A 19,298-nucleotide genomic window follows, 5' to 3' on the forward strand; every position below is an offset into this window, starting at 1 on the left:
AAGTCATTTAGTATGTCGGATACAGTGACAAATACCAGTAAAAACTGATCATCAAAACTATATATAATATTATTATTATCATATCAAAACAAATCAAAATGTAAGCCTGTCTGTATAAACAAACGAACTGATAACAACATCAACTTCCAGAGAGTATTGCAAAAAGCAGACCACCTGCAGGAGAAAATCCACAACAAGTGAGCAATTTACATAGATGATAAGACTATGGCGTAATAGTCAAGCAGGTAAGAATTTTCTTTGCAATGATGCATCACTTAAACATATCGTCACACGAGCTAACTCGTGTTAGTTAAAACAACTAGTTCGTTGCACAAAAAATACAGACCACTGGGTGAATGTAAAAGAGAAATCTCAAACTACTGAATATTCTTCTTCTATGGATGTGCAGAGACGAAACCAGGAAATAAAACGAAAGAAAACCAAAGGAATTTGGATGATATACCCATGACTGAATCTGCGGCGAATATCATGGCTGAAGTTGCAACTCTATGCAGCAACCTGTCACAATTTAGGAAACAAATCTATTAACCGCATAAAGGGTTCGGTTAACGTGTGATGCATGTCAACATCGCAGCTAAATATTCTGTTCAACCCTCTGATTGGTGAAATACAGAATAGCCTAAATCCCTGATGCAAACCTAGTTAAACTCTCAGGTACATCCTAGATAATCTTTGTAAAGAGAGAACAAAATTCGGTTTCGTATTTAAGTGTTGGCATTTAACTTTAACATCCAATTCATTTTTCCTCACTGCAAAAAATACTCACATTTACCATTTCATTTTCCATTTGTTCAAGTCTTAATACAAAGCCTTTGCCACATGCATGGACCTTGTTTTATGTGGTAATCTCATTATGTAACAATCTGACACAGTGATTGCAACTTGCAAGGTATGTAGGAAGATGGCATAAATACAACTTAGTACATAACAATTGATGATTATCATGAGTTCATTCCAATCAGTCAATCACATACAATATCGGACCTTAACAACATTTCTTTTCGCTTCAATAAAGAGAAATGTGCCATTTTATCAAGGTAATATACACCTCATACAACAGCATTTTGATACCCAATTTACAAATTTCCTTCTCCATGAAAATTGAAGGGGTTTCTTGAAAGCATGATGCTGCTTTACCTTGTCACCTGATGTGGTGAAAACTGATTTAACTGCCTCGAAAACTTCTTCAATTGGCTTTGTAGCATCAATCTATATTAAAAGAAGTATAAGCTGAGAACATAAAATATATTTGTCCTTAGGAAATAATAGAGGGGAGACTCGATGGGAGAAGAGCGGGGGCAGTACTCCCTCATCAAATGAAATAAAGGAATGTAAGTTCATAAAATACAAGTTTCGCTCTTCACAAAAACCGTTAAATCCCGCTGCTTCCCATGCAATTACAATCCTTAGTACTCCGATGTGTTAGAGAGCAGGGTGGAAAAGAATATTGTGTTTTTAACTTTCCTTGTGCACCTATGATCGAGGGTAGCATGAAAGAGAACCTTACCTTTCTGACTTTCCCCTTTGCATTGTAATACTCAATCACAGGTAGACTAGACTCCAAAAAGACCTTAAACCTCTTCCTTATTGTCTCAATGTTATCATCAACTCTACCCTTCAAGCAAGGGAAGAACAAAACAGCAGGCAATAACACAACTGGATGAAGATTCGAGAGAAGTGCAAACAATTTGACTGCAAAATCAATGAAAGATATGTCAAACCTGGTTCCTGTTCAACAGTCGCTTCTCCATCTCCTCTTCCGAGCAATCAAAGAAAAGTACAAATTCTGGCTCGGTTCCTGTCTGGAATATAAGCAATAACTGGTGTTAGTTTTCAGAACCTTTAATGCAACAAGCCTATTCGAGCACTTGAAACATGATGTTATGATAAAAGAAATTTTCATAGATTGCGTTGAGGGAATTAAAGAGGTATAAAAGGAAACTTACAACAGACTCGAATGCTGCACGATTCTCCTCATTGCGAGGGAAACCATCGATAAGAAACTTGTCGTTTCCATTTTCCTGTATTGCTCTTTGGAGAAGCTTGATTGTCACCTCTGAAGGCACAATTTTCCCCTCCTTGATCATATTATCAATCATAGTCCTACAAATCACAAGACAAGCAGTTGGTAAACGATTGTGGTATTTAACTGCAACAATTTATTTCAAAAGCAGCATAAAGGAATTGTAGTTTAACCAGACTGAGCATTTAAAAAATCACAGTATTCCTTTGTAGATAGACTTCCTTTGATACAAACCTACATCTTGTAAATAATGCAACTATTACTATCTCAATCACAACATTATTAAACCATTTTTATCAAGTAAGAACTAATCAGTGCTCGCAATGCAAAACAAGGTTGTCGTGAATATCAAAACTTTTACTCACCAAACAGAGAAAGAGGGCCTAGGTCAACAATGAAATTACAACACACATTAGAAAGTCAATTCAACTAAATTATTTATTTTGACTAAATTCAGTGCCAATTCTAGAGTGACGGGGCTACAATGTGGTCGTACCCATTTTCAGAACCAGATTTTATCTCTGCTCTGAGAAGATCACCAGCACTAAGGTGGGTGTATCCAAAATGTTCTACGATATTTGCACATTGGGTGCCCTTCCCACTGCCAGGGCCACCTACTCGAGTTAGAACAGAGAAAGCAACCAATATATCAGAACTTCAGTATTTGAACGTCAGGAAAAAAGGATAGGTCATTAATTACACAAAAGAAGAAGCAGATTCTTTGAAGAATCTTCAGCAATTAATTTGTTTCAATTCTTATTGTTCTTGTTAGTTGAGTTGAGTTGCAAAAATTATCAAAGAGAGGAAGAATAAAAATATTATTTTCCACCAGACATATATATTGTAGGCCCAAAAGAGAGACAAAAAAAAAACTTTATGAATATAGGACTATATGATCAATACAAAAACACTCACCCAGGACAAAAATAACTGTTGCGCTCTTGTTCGTTGCACTTCCATTTGCTTCCTGCACCAAATTTTATTTATATATAAGGACTCTGTCCACAGAGTTTTGCACTTTTACTTTATTCTACTCTGGAGATGAACAAGATACACAGCAAGCAAGTTAAGCCGAATACATGACAATGATGTTATTTTTTATTTTATTTTTTTCGCCTTGGGGAGGTGGGGTGTGATTATGGGTGTTAGGAGAGAACCTTAGGGAGTAATATTGGGTGTCAGATCACTCAATGGAAGTGCACGATTCTGGAGCATAAGATTGTTAATTGGGGTAAAATTATAGGCATGATTCTAAACAATTTTTAAAGAAAATCTTGATGAAAAGTTGACATAGATACCATTTTTGCAGCTTCAAGAACAGTCCCCATGATTGTCTATAAAGCGATAACAAATTATCTGGCACAAGATATAAACCGTGCAGTTAAGATTTATGTAACTCGTATAAACTAATATGCTGCAATACAAACAAATGATAAGAAATCATGTGGCAAAGAGATCAGAAGTACCAAAGTAAAGAAGATTAATTAGATCAAATTAAGAACCAAGTAGCAATCAATCCAATATGAAAATTGTAACTAGAAACATTCAACTTTTGGCCAGAAATTTATAGATATTAGGAGATAAGCTGTATTAATAAATGACATTAATAAAAACAAATAATATCCACATGGAATAAAGATCAAGTACATAGCTTCACTCTCAAAGAAAATATCTGTTAGCAGCAACAAGATGGTACCTGAATGATATGTTGGAACTCAAATTCGCAAATTTCAAATAATTTGAATCTTATATTGCCAAGTATGAATTCATTACAATACAACGTCTAATCAATAAAAGTTACACAAGTGAAAGTAGAAGACATGTGATACTGCATACAAGCACTTTAAGCATATATAATAGATGACTTTCACACGGATGTGATCTAGAGATCAGGACGCATCATATCCATTAATAGAAGCTTCATGTCTGAATAATGACCACGATTCAGCCACTGAAAGTGAGACTTAAAAGACGCTTCACAAAGTTGAGAAAGTGTTCAGATCTACTCAACCATACATGAAATTATTTGAGCGCTAAACAGCATAGACATCACAAAATCTAACAAAGAGAGAAACTTGAAACTCCAGCAAACCAAACATTAATCCCCATAAATTTATCAGATCCCAGAAAACTAGGCCATTTTCACAAACGGTATACTCCATCTTGCAAATGAAAATTCGAATCTTCAAGCAGGTTTGGTTCGAAACCCAGCTAAAGTACTATGCCAAGCAAATGACAACAAACCAAAAAATTCCATTCCACATACATCTAAGTTCTAACCATTGACCGAAATAATCATCAGATCATGCACCCATGACGACCCAAGTAGAAAGAAAAACACATAAAACTCAACAAATCAGAAGCTGGAAACTTGTGGCCACATAAAGTAAAACAGAGATCATCAAAATTAAGGTTGCCCGGATCAAGAAAATGAAATACTTGCGGAGAAAAAGATCTGGGTCTCACCTTATTGTTGTGGTTGCATGAGGGCGTGCAAAAATGTGGAGATCCAACGCGTATTTAAAGAGGGAAGAACAAATTCTTTGGGCAAATAGCTTTTCTTGCAATCTTCAATTACACTCTTTTGTTTTGCGTGGATGCTTAGCGTGGTATCAACGGTTACAAAGTCGTTAAATTAATTGCACGTGTACGTTTTTTTGATACTAATAATAATTATTCATTAAAATTCCCAAAATTTGTGTCATATTTCGGAAATTTAATGCAATCATTAATTTTCTCGTCACCAAATTTCAAACGACAACACCAATCATGGAAAATAACACACATAAAAAAAGTTTCTCTCTTTTAAATGTTATTAATTACTAATATCAATCATTTAATTCTCGTCAAAAAAATATTAATTAGTTAATTAATAATTAATAATATTGTGGTGATTTTTTGTACATCATAAAATGTATAGCAACAACATTCGACTACTATATTAAATATATGGTATAACAATCGAAAGAAGTACAAAAACATAACGTCTACGAAATTTCATATAAACAACATATGCGTTAAATTTTTAACTAAAAATCACTCGTTTATATATTCATAGTAGAGAATCCATTTAACCAAATTTTTTTGTTCTCTTCTTAAATTGGCCTTAGATTTATGTATTTGAAAATTTATTTTGATTGATTTGATTGAAATATTAATCTTAATTTGATTGATACTATTATAGGAATGAATAATAAGAATTGGATTCCTCAATTTGCACATTTGTTGCTTCTAGAATGGAATCGTATACCATGTTTGTGGGGGAGAAACTTGCCTCCATTCCACCTTTTAAATTTTTATAATAACTAGTATCGATTATCGAGTTGTACGTGTTGTGTGCTTATATTATATAATATAATATGTTTTTACGTACACGCGTTGCATGTTTGTATGATTCGTTTTTGCGTACACGTTTGCGTTCATGTACAATCTGTTTTTTTTATTAAATAATTGTAAAAATAAAAAAATATATTAAATCATTGTAAATAAAATTAAAATTAAAGAGGCTACACCAATCTACCAATTTGATTTCACTTCATACTTAATATATTAGATTAGAAGAGATAGAAGAGATAATAATAATAATTATTATTATTATTAGTATTTTTCAAATTTAGTGGATGAGATCAATTTAATTTAAATTACCAAAATTAAATTACCAAAAAAGTCAAGAATAAAAATATCAACTATTGAAAATTAGAAGGAAAAATACTCATTTAATGCTATTTGTCCTCGTTTACTCCAAATTCCAATACACATGGTCATTGTTAATTTAAAATTCATTTAGTCGTGATTTGAATTGAATTTCGAAAACATTAGCGTCGAATATTTTAAATTCGGCCCGCCCATTTCTGGCCCAGATAAGCTTTGGCAGCAGGCCTGTCGCACAGGTTTTGGGCCGCCATGTGTCTGATCGTCTTAACTCATAAACTACTTTCCAAAAGGAAGATTATGCAATCCTAAACGAAAAATTAATAAAATTTTCCTTTTTTTAAATTTTAATACATTTTTTAAAGTAGAACTTGTAAAATTATTAAGAATGAGTCATATCGTCTATTATAAGATTTACTAACCAATATAGAAAATCCTCATGCTCCATAGTCCATACAAAGGGGGGAGGGAGAAGAAATAACAAAAAAAGTAAGTTAATGAACGTTATGCTAAATAGACGGTTAACACTAGGTTAAAATTAAATAAGTATTCTTGTATCTAAATTTTGATTCAAATTTTTTTTAATAGATGAATGTTAAAAAGAAAAAAAACAATCAATTTTAAGTTTTTAAAGATCCAAAATAGGAATCTAATAAATTAACGAGAGAAATTTCATATTCATGAGCTAATGAATTTACACTTATTCTTCCTAAAAAAAATCACAATTTTTCACTTTCAAATATCTCAATGTAAAAGTGCAATGGGTCCTAAAAGTTTGATTGGGTAGATATTTTGAGACCAACTCATACTACATGTCATAAATGGTCGCTCAAGGTTTGGGCTGGGGTGAGGGTCCAATAAGAGACAACATATATATTCGGGATATTGTAAGATATTTATAAAGATGCAAGTTGATTTTTCCAGGGTCAACAAACAAATACTTTTCAAGTTTTCAGCCGATAAAAAATCAATACCTTTCCCTTTCAAAAATAAATTAAATAAAAGCATTTCAATACTTTCCAAAGATCAAAACAAATTATTATGTTATGTATTTAAATTATTTAGGCGATCTCTACCGGAATGTAAACTTCACGCCGAAATGTAAACTTCACGGAGTTTTGGATCTATTATTTCAATATGTTATATGTAGTCAACTACTGACGAAACACTCGATGTTTAAAATTCGACGTAGAAGAGGGAAAGCAAATATGGTGACTCGTTTCTCTTTACTTAACGGCTATATCTTATGCTAGTCCTTTTGTCACGTATCATGTATTAGAAAGTATTTGTAATGTATATATAGTCTTTCATGTAAAAATTATCTAATTTTGAGAGTATACTCAAAACTGAATTGATAGTGATGGGGATTTTAGTTTCTAGAAGAATTCATAGGGGAAGAGAAATTTATTTGTTCACTTAATTAGCCTAACTGGAACATATACTAAATTACTCGTTATAATATTTATTATATGTTAAAAATTAATTATAATGATAATTATTATTATTTATTTAAATGAGTGATAGCACCGGCGAATCTTTTATATATGTTCGTTACAAAACTGGAAGAAGATTCTCAATGTTTGAGTTTAAATGATTAGGAATTATTGTATGGTACACATTATTGGTGTGGTATTTAAAATGTTGGATGCAGTTGGGGTGGGGGTGGCCAATCTAGAAAATTTTTATTGCCCTAATTTATAATTTTCAAGCTACTTTAATATTTTATTTATTGTTCATTTAATTATCATTCAATTCTAATGAGAATTATAGCATCCTGCATGTTCGACGATAAATTATATATTTAATAACATTAATTTGCAAATTAATTGATAGTCACTTGGTCTTCTTTGTTTTTATAGAATCGTTTAAGAAAAGTATGTCATACAAAAAGGGATGCACGATTTTTTTTTTATAAATGATTTATTCATTAGGTTGATTAATGTTGTGTGTGTTTATTCTTGAAACATTAATTAATATATATGCATGGTTCATTACTTAAAATAGTAATATACTCTATATAAAAGAAAGTAAACTTTAATTCAGATCATCTCCAGCAGTTAGCACTAAAATAGTGCAATTTTTACACTATTATTATGTAAAATATAGTGTAACTAATACTTCATCTCCAGCAGTCTTCACCAAATCTCTACACCAAAAGAATATTTCATAATATTCTTTATTTTTACGTATTTAATAAATTATTTTTATTATATAAATTAATGTGGTAAATTTAATTAACAATTATATGAATTCGTATATAGTTTATTAAATAATATTTTTGAAGTTGAATGAAATATCAACCAAATTAAAATATAATATTGCATAAAATAATTTGAATATTTCAATGCCACTTATTAATTTAAAAGTGATATGTAAAATATTATTAATGTTATTAAAAAACAAATTATATAAAAATTATAAAAAACGAAAATAAATAACAACAAATGAACCATAAAATCCATAAACAAAAAGATAATAAAATAAAATTAAAAAAAATATCTTGCCGTTGTGAACAGTACAACTCCAAATTTGGAGTTGCACTGTTCACAACTCCAAAAAATCGCCAATTTGTCGTTCACTGCTGGAGCTCATTTTTGCACTAATTTCCAGCAGCACACTATTTTAGTGTACTGCTGAAGATGGTCTTAGGTGTCCCTGAAATGCAGTGATTTTTATTTTCGAAATCGAAAGTAGTTTTTTTTCCTAATTAAACCTTGAGAAAACATGAAAATGCTATATGTACATAGAGAATTACATGTTGGGTTACATAAGACACTTGAAATTACAAAATTATTCTTGTACTTTATTTGAAAAAACTCTTTCCAAAATACATCAAGGATAGTTATGTAATTTCAAGTGTAACGTGTATCCCAATGTGTAACCCTCCGTATACATATAGTATCACCGGATAAAAAATATATATTTTACAATTAACGTGTACCATTGTGATCGATTTGTACATATTATACAAATTCTCTATTTTCGCATTCAAATTCTCTGTTTACCGGAGAAAAAATATATATTTTACAATTAACGTGTACCATTGTGAGTAAGATTTGTACATATTATACAAATTTTCTATTTTCGCATTCAAATTCTCTGTTTAAAAAATTCACATACAGTACCATTTTTTGTTCTTTCGTCATTCCATCACTTATATCAATTTTTTTAAAGAAATAATCACTATATTTTTGTATATGTAGGTTATATATGGAAAATTAATCGTCCAATAAAAAAATTATAAATGTAGTACATGCAATACTACGATTTTATTATGCACACTGCACACTGGAAAATTTCATAAATCGCAATAATTTATAATTTTAGAATCATAAAATCTGCATTTAAAAAAAAAAATTTAAAACACAAGGATGATACAGTGTTTCAATGCGACCAATGAAAAATATGTGACCACTCTTTAAAATCGTGTTTGAATGGAAAGATTTGAAGTCATGATTTCAAATCCATTTGGTTAATTGTTTGAACAAATTTTTGTTGATTGAGTATTTGAGTTTGAATCAACGCTCTTGCTCTGTTGCTCATCTATGAGCTATGTTCATGCAATGTTAATTACGATGGATTTGAAATTATACCATGATCTTCTCTCCAGCACAATTTGTCTATCTATGTGTTGTGTAGTACTCTCTCCGTTCTGATTATATAGTAATACTTTTTTTTTCGCACAGAAAAATTATTGGAAAAACAAATTTTATACAAACTTTTTATTTTATACTTATTTAATGTATTAAAAAATGATTGCACAATTTTCAAAGTGTGATTAATAGGGGTATATTAGTAAAAGAGTGTAAAGTTTTTTTTACTAAATATGGTATATGACTATATATTTAAAACGAACAAACAAAAAAAGAAACGTGAACTATATAATTGAGACGAAAGAAGTACTATTTGAAATTTAATAATTTGCTGAAATATTATCTTTTTGTAATACATGTTTGATATTGTACCCCTAGCCCCTGGTTTTAATATAAAGTAATAAATGATTAACCCAACCGTTGGAGATTTTAATTTTCATCAATTTTCAAAATGAAAAATAGGTGATTGATTTTTATTTTTTGTTTGGGTTCAACTATGAGAGATTTCAAGAATCAACATGTAATATTTTTTTTTCTAGAGAGCTGTCAAAAAGCATAAAATTTGATTTTAAAAAAAATTCTCAATCAAGTATATATTGCATAGCTAGATAGACAAAATAATTGAACGAGGCGGAACTGGAGGACTAATAATAAAATTATTATTGCTATGATTATCATTTGTGATAAATATAATAAACTATACATATTTACTAAATTATTTAAATTCACTTCTAACACATGCATCTGCCGTGCGCGCATTCCATTCAATGAGAATCACTAATTCATTTTTAGAGCACATGAAAACATACATCAATTAATATTATTTCATGCATGATTTTTTTAAAAAAATCACTTAAAATTTGATTAAAATTTTAAATAAAAAAAATCGACAACTTTCCATGGACATTCTCGTAGTTGATTTCATTTACCCAATTTTATTTTTTACCCCTCACCCAGCAGAAAAAAAATGAAAGTAAGTACAAGACAAAAACAAAATAATGCAATAGCCTGAACTAGTAATAGAGCTGTAGCCTGCAAAAAAATAAACCCTTGTAACAAAAAGGCGACTGGTGAAACTCAGACCAGATAACATTCCCCCACATGGAAGTAATCAAACAACACTTTCTTCTAATTTTTAAAGCTACACTTGGGGATACAAACTGCCTTTTCCGGGGAATATCCATTTCGATCAAGTACATATTTTAAGACATATCCATTGCCTAACACAGATATAATTTATAACTTATCCATCTACATATATTATATATAGATTACATATTTCGTAATTTGAATTAAAACCAGCCAACAACACATTTTACGTACTTTTTTTTTAAAAGATTGAACTTCTGCACTATGTTTATTAGCAGCTAGTAGGCAGGATTGGGATTAATATAGTTCTTAAACGCTTTAGAAATCACGCGAGTTCGGAGGGTCGAGCGAGCTTAGTTAACCGGCTGTCCTGGTTCGGGTTAAGACGGGTTCGAAAAGTAGAGTGACCTTGTTGATGCAGTGGAAGAAGATGCCGTGCCTGTGCTATTTCTGTAGTATCTATGTCCAAGGCAATCCAGTGAAATTCTAGGGGGCGAAACCGCGACGGTGACCGAGGAGGAATGAGGCTCGGAATCTGGTGGTGACCCTGAAATTTTAGTTGAATGCACATTGAATTATATATGTTTATCATGTGTAAAAGAAACAATACAATCAAACTACATGGATTTCTCATGCTTACTGGAGGCTAAGTTTTCCGAAGAAGAATGGGGGCCGCTATTTTCGAGCAGAGACTTGTTGGCACCGCCGGTTTCTTGATTCGTTTGCTGGGATTTTCGCCGCCTCCTGTTGTGATCGGCCAGCCTTTTCCTGCAGCTTCGCTTCCCGTTGTCGAATTCCGACAGTAAATGGAACCTGAAGTTGAAAATTCTAGTGAAAATATCAACAAAAAAAACATGGAATTTGCGCGGAAATGAAGTACTTGAGTTTTTATGTATATCTCATCTCAAACTTGAAATGTGTGAAGCACAAGATACAAAAATGTGTTCATTAGTCAACAAAACAATGTTACACGCTTAACTCACTGTGCTAAAAAGCTGAGAAGAGATGGGAAAATAGAATCAAAAAAAGCTGCGCATTACTATAAGAAGGAAAATGGTACACTAAACATGAACAGAAGGGCGATATTAATCTAAGGACGAATATGACCTCGGGATCACCCCATGCACGGAAGAGAAACGCCCAACTCAATCATTGGCGTATTTCACACACATAGAGGGCAGTTTAGTCAGTTCATTAACTATTAACTCACCATGGCTGCAAATTTCAAAGTACCTTTTTTTTTTTTTTTTTTTTTTTTTCCCCCTCGTCATTATCGATCATTGCAACTCTAATTTTAACAGTGTAAGAATATATAAAACTTGAATGAGATTTGGTATATATCCACTTCGAACGTTGTTATGGGAAAGTATATATGAAGGAATAGTACTTTTAGTGAATTTTGCAAAGAAAAGAAATTAATTACCTGCTGCATTGTTGGCAGAAGCGCTGGGTCAAACCGGCGGCGACGACGGTGGAGGCTTTGGAGTGGAACTCACACACCTTGTGGCGGCGGTGGTAGTGTTTAGCATGGCTAAGGTCGGCGTTGCAGCCCTCGGCTTGGCACCTGGGGGAGTTGGCTGGACCGGGTTCAAGAATCCTGGAACGTCGGTACAGCCGGTTCACGAAGTCATCCTCGGAAGAGGCGAAGTAAGTCCTGCCCCCCAAATTCAGCCCGATCCTGCTCGCGTTTACGCTAAGCTCGGGGTTGAATTCCAGCCCTCCCACCATCGGCTCGCTCTTCGGCACCACCACGAACCCCGTCGGACCGAATGGCTCAAGGCTGAGCATGGAAGACGGCGGCGCCGCCTGATACGACGAAGAGAGACCGCCGTACACGCGGGTGTCGTAGAAATTATTGATATGGGCAGCGTTTGCGTGATGGACCTCGTGGGGATGATGAAACTGAAGGTGGTGAGCCGCGGCTGCGGCGGCGCCGAAGTGTGTCTCGGCGTGAACAAAACCAGTGGTTTCAGAGAAGTTTTGGGTGGTGTAAGGATCGAAAATCTGGCGGGTTTGTTCGGAATCTTGGACCGATTCTTCCCCAGAAAGCATGATCGTCGAAGGATTCCCCCATTCATATTCCAACATTTCCACCCAAAGAAACCCTCCCTCGAAAACTAGCTAGCTACTATGTCAGCTACAACTACAGTAACTTCTACACTACACTACGCTCGAAGAAATATGTAATTATATTACAATAAATAAACAAACAAAAGTCGAAAGTGCACAGAATATCTGAAACCAAGAGAGGAACTTGATATTGTAGAAAAAAAGAGAGAGAGAGGGAAGAGAAAGAAATCTGTCAGCTATAAAGGAGGAGATATGGAGAGAAGAAAGGCTGCAAAAGACTCATAGCTTTTAATTTGTTTCTCTTTCTCTCTGCAGCTTCCCACTAAAGTAAAAATGGTTTCTTTAATAATAAAAAAAATAGACTTCAATTAAATGATAATTTTGATGGAAATTTGAGGAACATGTCGGACTTTGAGGGTTTTCCTGAATGAAAGAAACAGTGTGTGCGTCTGTGTGTGTGAGAGAGAAAGAGAAATATGTATATATGAAGTAGTGATGGAGAAAGATGTACAGTACTATACTACTATATAATTATATCTATTTATATTCCTTTTAATTTAATTACAACCCTAAATTATCCTCTATTTCATCCATTAATTAACAATTAATAAAATAATAATAATAATAATAACATCTGCTCTAAATTCTACTAAAAGTCAGAGAAATTGATTGGAGATATTTTTACATTATTAGTTTGCATTATATATGGATTAAGTCTTCTTAAAAAAGTGATTATTTATTAATTAAAAAAAAGCAAAAGGAAATTAGTTTTTTGTACAGTGTGCACCAATCAATAATTGTTACAGTGGGAGATGAGAGAGAGTTTTAACAAAAATGCGGAGTTTGCAGAGATAGGGTCGTTTGCCTACACATTTTGTACTTGTTAAATAAATGCTCTATTACTGTTTTACCCAACTCCTACCTCGGAAATTATCTTCCTGCCCCTTATTGTTTCAGAATATTACCATGTCTACATTATTATTTTTTAAGTACAAATTTTACAAAAAAATATATCAAAATAAATAAATAAGAGTGGTAGTATGGCGGTAGGCCTTCTAAAATAAATAAATAAATAAAAGTAGGTCTTGTTGTTTTTTCGCTTTTTTAGTTGAGTTTTTCGGGTTTAGTATATGCTACTCGCAGGATACTACACTGCGGGTAACGTGACAGATCAAAATTGGTTAAAATCAATGAGTCTCACGTGGGATCCATTAATTTTACCCAATCATAATCTGCCACGTCATCCGCAGGATAATATCCTGCGGGTGGCATCGACCTTACCAGTTTTTCGATGGGGAGCACTCAATGGAGAATTATATAAGAATATTTTATTTTAGTTTGGAATTTTAGACATTTATTTTGCATGTAAACTATATATATATATATATATATATATATGAAAGTAGGTTTTGTTTGAAACGATATCACATATTTGTATATGCAAAACAGATCAATCAAATTCATATTTACAATAAAAAGTAATTTTTTAAATAAATAATAATAATAATTTTTCATGAATCGAGTATAATTTAATATTCATATTTCAAAATTGATATATGAGACATTAGCAAGTGATTTTCCATGATAAAAGTATCACCTATATAGTTGTGATAAGTGCTGTAACGTAATCATCATCATTAATTTTTGAGTTGGAGGTGATGATTTTTTATGATTGAGCCTCAAATTGAAGAAGTCAAGATTTTGTCTTACTTTGATACCAGAAGAGTTATAAATAATTGACAAGGTATTTTGTTATTTTTAGGTTAAAGGTTTCGAACATATAAATTAATTAATATTCATTTGAATTTATTCTATTTAATAGAAAAGGTATATGTTGCTCGATCCACTTTAAAGTACATTTTTGAAAATGAAAATCTTCATGATAATATCGCATTATTTGAATTTTTATCGATCGGGCATAGAATACAGTACACACAAAGATCCTTAATTTGTATGTATACCCGTACAAGGTAAACGGGCTAATATCTCCCCGTACTGCAATATCAAATACAGTTCAACTTCAAACCTAACAAAAACATGAAACAAATGTTCAAAATATTAACAACGTACAATGGCATTTTTCAGAACGTAAAACATAATAAAGTCAGAATGAAACATAATCACTCATAGCCGATTTACTATAAGTATACACATCATTTTCTGCTTCAAATAAAAAGATAATATACATACTCATTTTCGAAGTTTTGCTCATCTAACTAATAAGATCTTAACAATTTACACCACCGTATGCTAGGTTGGAAAAACATATATTATATTTAATCTACAAAATCACGATCTTGAAACACTATAGAATTTGGAAAGAAAAAAAAAACAAATTTCCCCCTATTTATTTGTCTTTCTGTGATTTTTAGTCCAATATGTTGTCAAATTCTAGTTTTAGTACTAATGTTATCCTGTTTTTTGAAAATTTTATTATTTTTTCGACTTGACGTTGACATTTCACTAATATAATGTTGATGTACGATGACATGTGTAGTGTCGCATCAGCAATCATAATAAAATTGACTATATCGCCAAAAAAAAATATAAAACTATGAATGAAATTAATTTGATAATATTAAAGATCAAAATTATAAAATAATAAAATTATAGAATAAAAATATAATTTTCTCAAAAAAAATTCACTATATCAAGTCAGAGCAGCAATCATAATAAATATTTCTATCATTTATTATAATTTCAAGGTATTTATTTTAGTGCTCTCGGTTCTCATTTCAAAAGCTTCGAGTTTCACAAGTTAAAATTTTGCAAAATAAAAAAAAATCTTCCCAAAAATTTACTGATCAATATATAAATTTCAAAATTGAAGAAGCTAGAAATTCACTGTACATCAGCAAAAATATCCTCCAAAGTGTTAAAAGGTAATGAGCCGTACGTATTTTTTGCTTCAATGAAGGAATATAGGGTACTACAGTCAACTGTTGATTTTTATATTCATACACTTTAGATTATTTATCTATATTTTTATTTCTTAATAATAAAACATAAAAATTTTATTCACTTACACTCATAACTTATTATTTTGGCATTATTTTCACACAATCGTAGAATTACTAGTATGAGCTTGATCATGGCAGGTAACATGCTAAACGATATTAATTCCACATGCCACGAAAAATACCTCTAATTAAACCCACTTTTGAACATTCTATAAAATTATATGATCGCTACGTGCTTAGATCATAAATAGTGTGTCAACCACGATGATTCAAAAAATATAATAAATTAAAATACTATACCCTCGTCTCATATTAGTTTTAGAATTTTAGAAAATTTATATATAGAAGTGTAACAATGCATAAATGTCGACATGACGCGAGAATGATACATCACATTGAAAAATAAGCGTGACATCGAAAATTGTTGATGTGTTATAAAATAACGATTACATTAATGAATATATATTAATTTTAACCTTGAGACTGGGTTTATACAATGACTAGACGATGACATCGTATTTAGATCAAGATTCTAACGCGATTTAAAATTAATAGAAAAAATGTCTTCTACAAAATATAATCGGACATATGATTTCTGTCAAAAATTGCTAAAATTTGAAAAAGATTTTAAATATTCTACAAATAAGATTTTTAAAAGAACAATTGAGATATAAATTTTGATGTTATTAGAATTGAAAAACAATAATGAAAATCAAACATATTACTTTTTAACAGTAAAATATGTTTTTATGGTATGATTGTCTAAATTCATATTTATTTTGAAAACACCTTTAAAACAATTTATAAAATATTGTGAAAAATATAATTTCATAAGTACTTATCAAAACAGATATACAGTCATTATATATAGTTCAATGGTTGGAAGATGTAATCTTGTAATTCCATCCACAAATATAATTTTGATATTTTACAACGACCAACAAATACAATACACTTCGCATGGTGATCTAATCTGAGTTCAATCTCCATTAAATTATATCATTTGTTAGCTCAAGGTAGCAGGGGCGGACCCAAAATTTTTTTTCAGGAGGAGGCAATTAAGAGTGAAGCCACGTGTTGCTCCGTCGGGTGGTACCTTAAGTGACCACTTTGTTTTCTCTATTTTTTATATATTAAATTTAGTTCATTTTGTCAATATATGTGTTAACAATTTTTAGAATAAAAAGATACAAGCTAAACACATTAAAAAAATTGAGATATCAAAAAAATACAATTTAGGCAAAAATAAAAATCTAAGTATGTTCAACGATGCAATTCATAAAAAAAATAACCAATGCATAATTTATATCATTAAATGACAAGCAGAAAATTTAAAATATTATTATATTATTTGATAAGTCCCTAAATAATTTTATTTTTCAATATATAAAACAAATATGAATTAAAATTGATATGTATTATATTATATTTTATTAAATAAATAATACAAATATATAATAAAAAAATTTTATGAAAAATTGAGGGGGGGCCTGTGCTATAGGATCCGCCCATGCAAGGTAGTAAGTTTTGAGAAACAATATGAAATTGAGTTCGAATTCGCTATCGAAAGCGGGGTTGTCAAAAATCTTATCATCACGCAGTGTTTGGTATAAGGAATTAGGTAGATTTATGTGTGATTTTTTATTTAATCCATTGTTTGGTAGGATTTTTATTAAAACAAGATAATCTAACCTAGAAAGGATAAAGTTGTTTTTATAGTAAGTTAACTAAACTCTCCACTCACCATAGTATTATTTATCCTTGTTTTTATCTTACACATAAATTTCATAATTTTCCTTTTTCTCCAACCTAAAAATCACCCATCCAATAAAATATAAATGGTATTTTTGGCAAAAAATTTTAAACCATTATTTAATCTTATTCCTAAAAATCAAACCAAACATAATACTATTTTCAACACAAATTACCAATCCTTATTTATCATGTCTTTTATCATTCATTTAATAATCATTCAATAATCCTATCAATTGAACCAAACACTGCGTCAATATGTCTTGGGAACTTATAAATTTATAATATGATTTTAATTTTAGAAATTTATGATCTATACACATTAAATTAATAGTATTATCATATATAAATTTTTTTGAAAGGAAAGCACAATACATTAATAATTAATAGTATTTTCATATATAATAATTAATAGCATGTATTAATGTCATAGGGCTAGGCCTGATACATTGTACCAAAATATTGAATTATCGGGATATAATATTAAAATTTTTTCGATATACAGATATTTTTCGATATATCGAATTTTTTTTCGATATTTGTATGATATCGGTATGGATTTTTTCCATACTAAAATTTCAAATTTCTGTATCGGTACCGTTTTATACCGGTATTTTTGGTACGGTATACTGAAAACTCACCCCTATCGATCGTTTGATTTGAGTGATTAGATAAATAATACATAGATAAGTAATATAATGCATTAAAAATAAATAAAAAATGATAATTAATATAGTATTGGATTTGATTGATATATTATAGCTTATTTGACTTTATTGATTAAGTTTTATATAAAAACTATAAATTAATATTTTGTCTTTTTAACAATAAATAAATATAAAAAATATTATTTATAAAGTGTAATATAATAATTTATATTCAATGATTTGATTTATTTAAGATAAATTATGAATGATTTGATTAATGTAAAATTAATAATTAATAGATGAATAAATAAGACGAAAAGATCGTGAGATTAAATGAAACAAATTATACATATATTAAGAGGGGTGTATTCAATTCAAAATTTTAATAACTTTCAGTGACTTTTAAAATGACATACTTTTTATGGAGTTTGACAAATTTTTATTGATTTTTATAGAATGTTATAGAATTGTAAACAGAATTCTACGGATTTCTGCAGAGTTTTTGGCAGACTTTCATAGACATATGTTTATTAGATTTTATAACTTGAACGAAGTTGAAAATATCGATAGTTAAAATATCTACAAACAAATACAAAAGTTTTAAAATTATAGTATTATAGCGAAAATAATATATTTACCTATCATAATATATTTAGTTTTCTGTAATATCATTTAAAGTCATTAATATTAAAATTAGTTGTATAATTTATGTATTAAAATAAAAAATTAATTCCAAAAATCCAACCCGCAAAATTCAAAAAGTTGAAATTTTTGGCGTTTTTAAAAATTTTGAATTTCAAATTATAAATATTAATTAATCAAAATTTTATAAATATTTTTTAAATCGGCTAAAAATTAGAAAATTTTGAAGAGAAAATGTGTTTATAGAAATATGATTTGAATTAGAAAATATAGAAATGTGTAGAAATATTATTTGAAAGAGGAGAGAGAAGAAATGAATAATTAGAAGTTCATTCAAATTTTGAGGATGAATCAAAGATAAATCTTGACATTTTAGCATTGCACATTATGTTTTTATGTTTGTACTTCAATGACTTTCATGGAGTCATTAAAAATCCATTGAAAATTTGAATATCTCTCGACTTTTATGAAGTTTTTAAAAGTCAATGTTGAATACAACATGACTTTTAAAAACTCCACGGAAGTCTATTTATGATATCAATGTTGAATACAACATGACTTTTAAAAACTCCACGGAAGTCTATTTATGATATCTCTGGATTTTCGTAAAGTTTATAAAAGTTTAAATTGAATCCCTATTGACTTTTAAACTCCAAACCGTAAAAGTAATTAAATCTCCCACTTTAAATACACCAACCTAATAATATTAGCAACCAAACGATACATTGACTGATTCAGTGACAAGTGTAGGTCACGCAACTGACGGCGCGTAAAACGATGATATGTTTGGTTTTGGCACATTGAATGCGTAGGGTCCGAATGAACCAGCTGTTTGATTTTACTTTACAGC

General features: G+C 30.4%; 2 protein-coding genes across 4 annotated transcripts; both read right to left on the reverse strand.

Annotated features, from left to right (window-relative positions):
• Positions 1 to 48: 48 nt before the first annotated feature.
• On the reverse strand, positions 49 to 4,640 carry LOC140892059 (UMP-CMP kinase 3-like). Of its 3 annotated transcripts, XM_073300809.1 has the most exons (10): positions 4,511 to 4,639; positions 3,343 to 3,400; positions 2,960 to 3,011; positions 2,541 to 2,658; positions 1,968 to 2,124; positions 1,743 to 1,823; positions 1,529 to 1,636; positions 1,159 to 1,230; positions 464 to 519; positions 49 to 174 (listed from the first exon to the last, which is right to left on the reverse strand). In XM_073300809.1, exons 2-9 carry the CDS (start codon positions 3,370 to 3,372, stop codon positions 508 to 510), a joined length of 630 nt encoding a protein of 209 aa, XP_073156910.1. In that variant the 5' UTR covers positions 3,373 to 3,400; positions 4,511 to 4,639; the 3' UTR covers positions 49 to 174; positions 464 to 507. The 3 variants fall into 3 exon arrangements, with proteins under 3 accessions (XP_073156910.1, XP_073156909.1, XP_073156911.1); XM_073300808.1 differs by lacking the exons at positions 49 to 174; positions 464 to 519 and having other exon boundaries at positions 914 to 1,230; positions 4,511 to 4,640; XM_073300810.1 differs by lacking the exons at positions 49 to 174; positions 464 to 519; positions 2,541 to 2,658; positions 4,511 to 4,639 and having other exon boundaries at positions 914 to 1,230.
• A 5,652-nt stretch (positions 4,641 to 10,292) lies between these two features.
• Positions 10,293 to 12,912, reverse strand: LOC140891189 (squamosa promoter-binding-like protein 8). The gene is made up of 3 exons (XM_073299546.1): positions 11,801 to 12,912; positions 11,018 to 11,190; positions 10,293 to 10,924 (listed from the first exon to the last, which is right to left on the reverse strand). Exons 1-3 carry the CDS (start codon positions 12,463 to 12,465, stop codon positions 10,758 to 10,760), a joined length of 1,005 nt encoding a protein of 334 aa, XP_073155647.1. The 5' UTR covers positions 12,466 to 12,912; the 3' UTR covers positions 10,293 to 10,757.
• Positions 12,913 to 19,298: the final 6,386 nt, after the last annotated feature.

Source organism: Henckelia pumila, chromosome 3 (assembly GCF_033568475.1).
Source record: "Henckelia pumila isolate YLH828 chromosome 3, ASM3356847v2, whole genome shotgun sequence".
In the NCBI taxonomy this organism is placed as follows: Eukaryota; Viridiplantae; Streptophyta; class Magnoliopsida; order Lamiales; family Gesneriaceae; genus Henckelia; species Henckelia pumila.

Bases quoted from the DNA above. Each gene is read 5' to 3' on its own strand.
- LOC140892059 (XM_073300808.1), bottom strand. From the start codon at position 3,372: ATGGGGACTGTTCTTGAAGCTGCAAAAATG. The intron at 3,012-3,342 runs GTATCTATGTCA...AATTTGGTGCAG, and splicing joins TTCTTGAAGCTGCAAAAATG to GAAGCAAATGGAAGTGCAAC. The intron at 2,659-2,959 runs GTGAGTGTTTTT...TAACTCGAGTAG, and splicing joins AACAGTTATTTTTGTCCTGG to GTGGCCCTGGCAGTGGGAAG.
- LOC140891189 (XM_073299546.1), bottom strand. From the start codon at position 12,465: ATGTTGGAATATGAATGGGGGAATCCTTCGACGATCATGCTTTCTGGG. The intron at 11,191-11,800 runs GTAATTAATTTC...TTTCAACTTCAG, and splicing joins TTCTGCCAACAATGCAGCAG to GTTCCATTTACTGTCGGAAT. The intron at 10,925-11,017 runs GTAAGCATGAGA...CTAAAATTTCAG, and splicing joins TTCGGAAAACTTAGCCTCCA to GGTCACCACCAGATTCCGAG.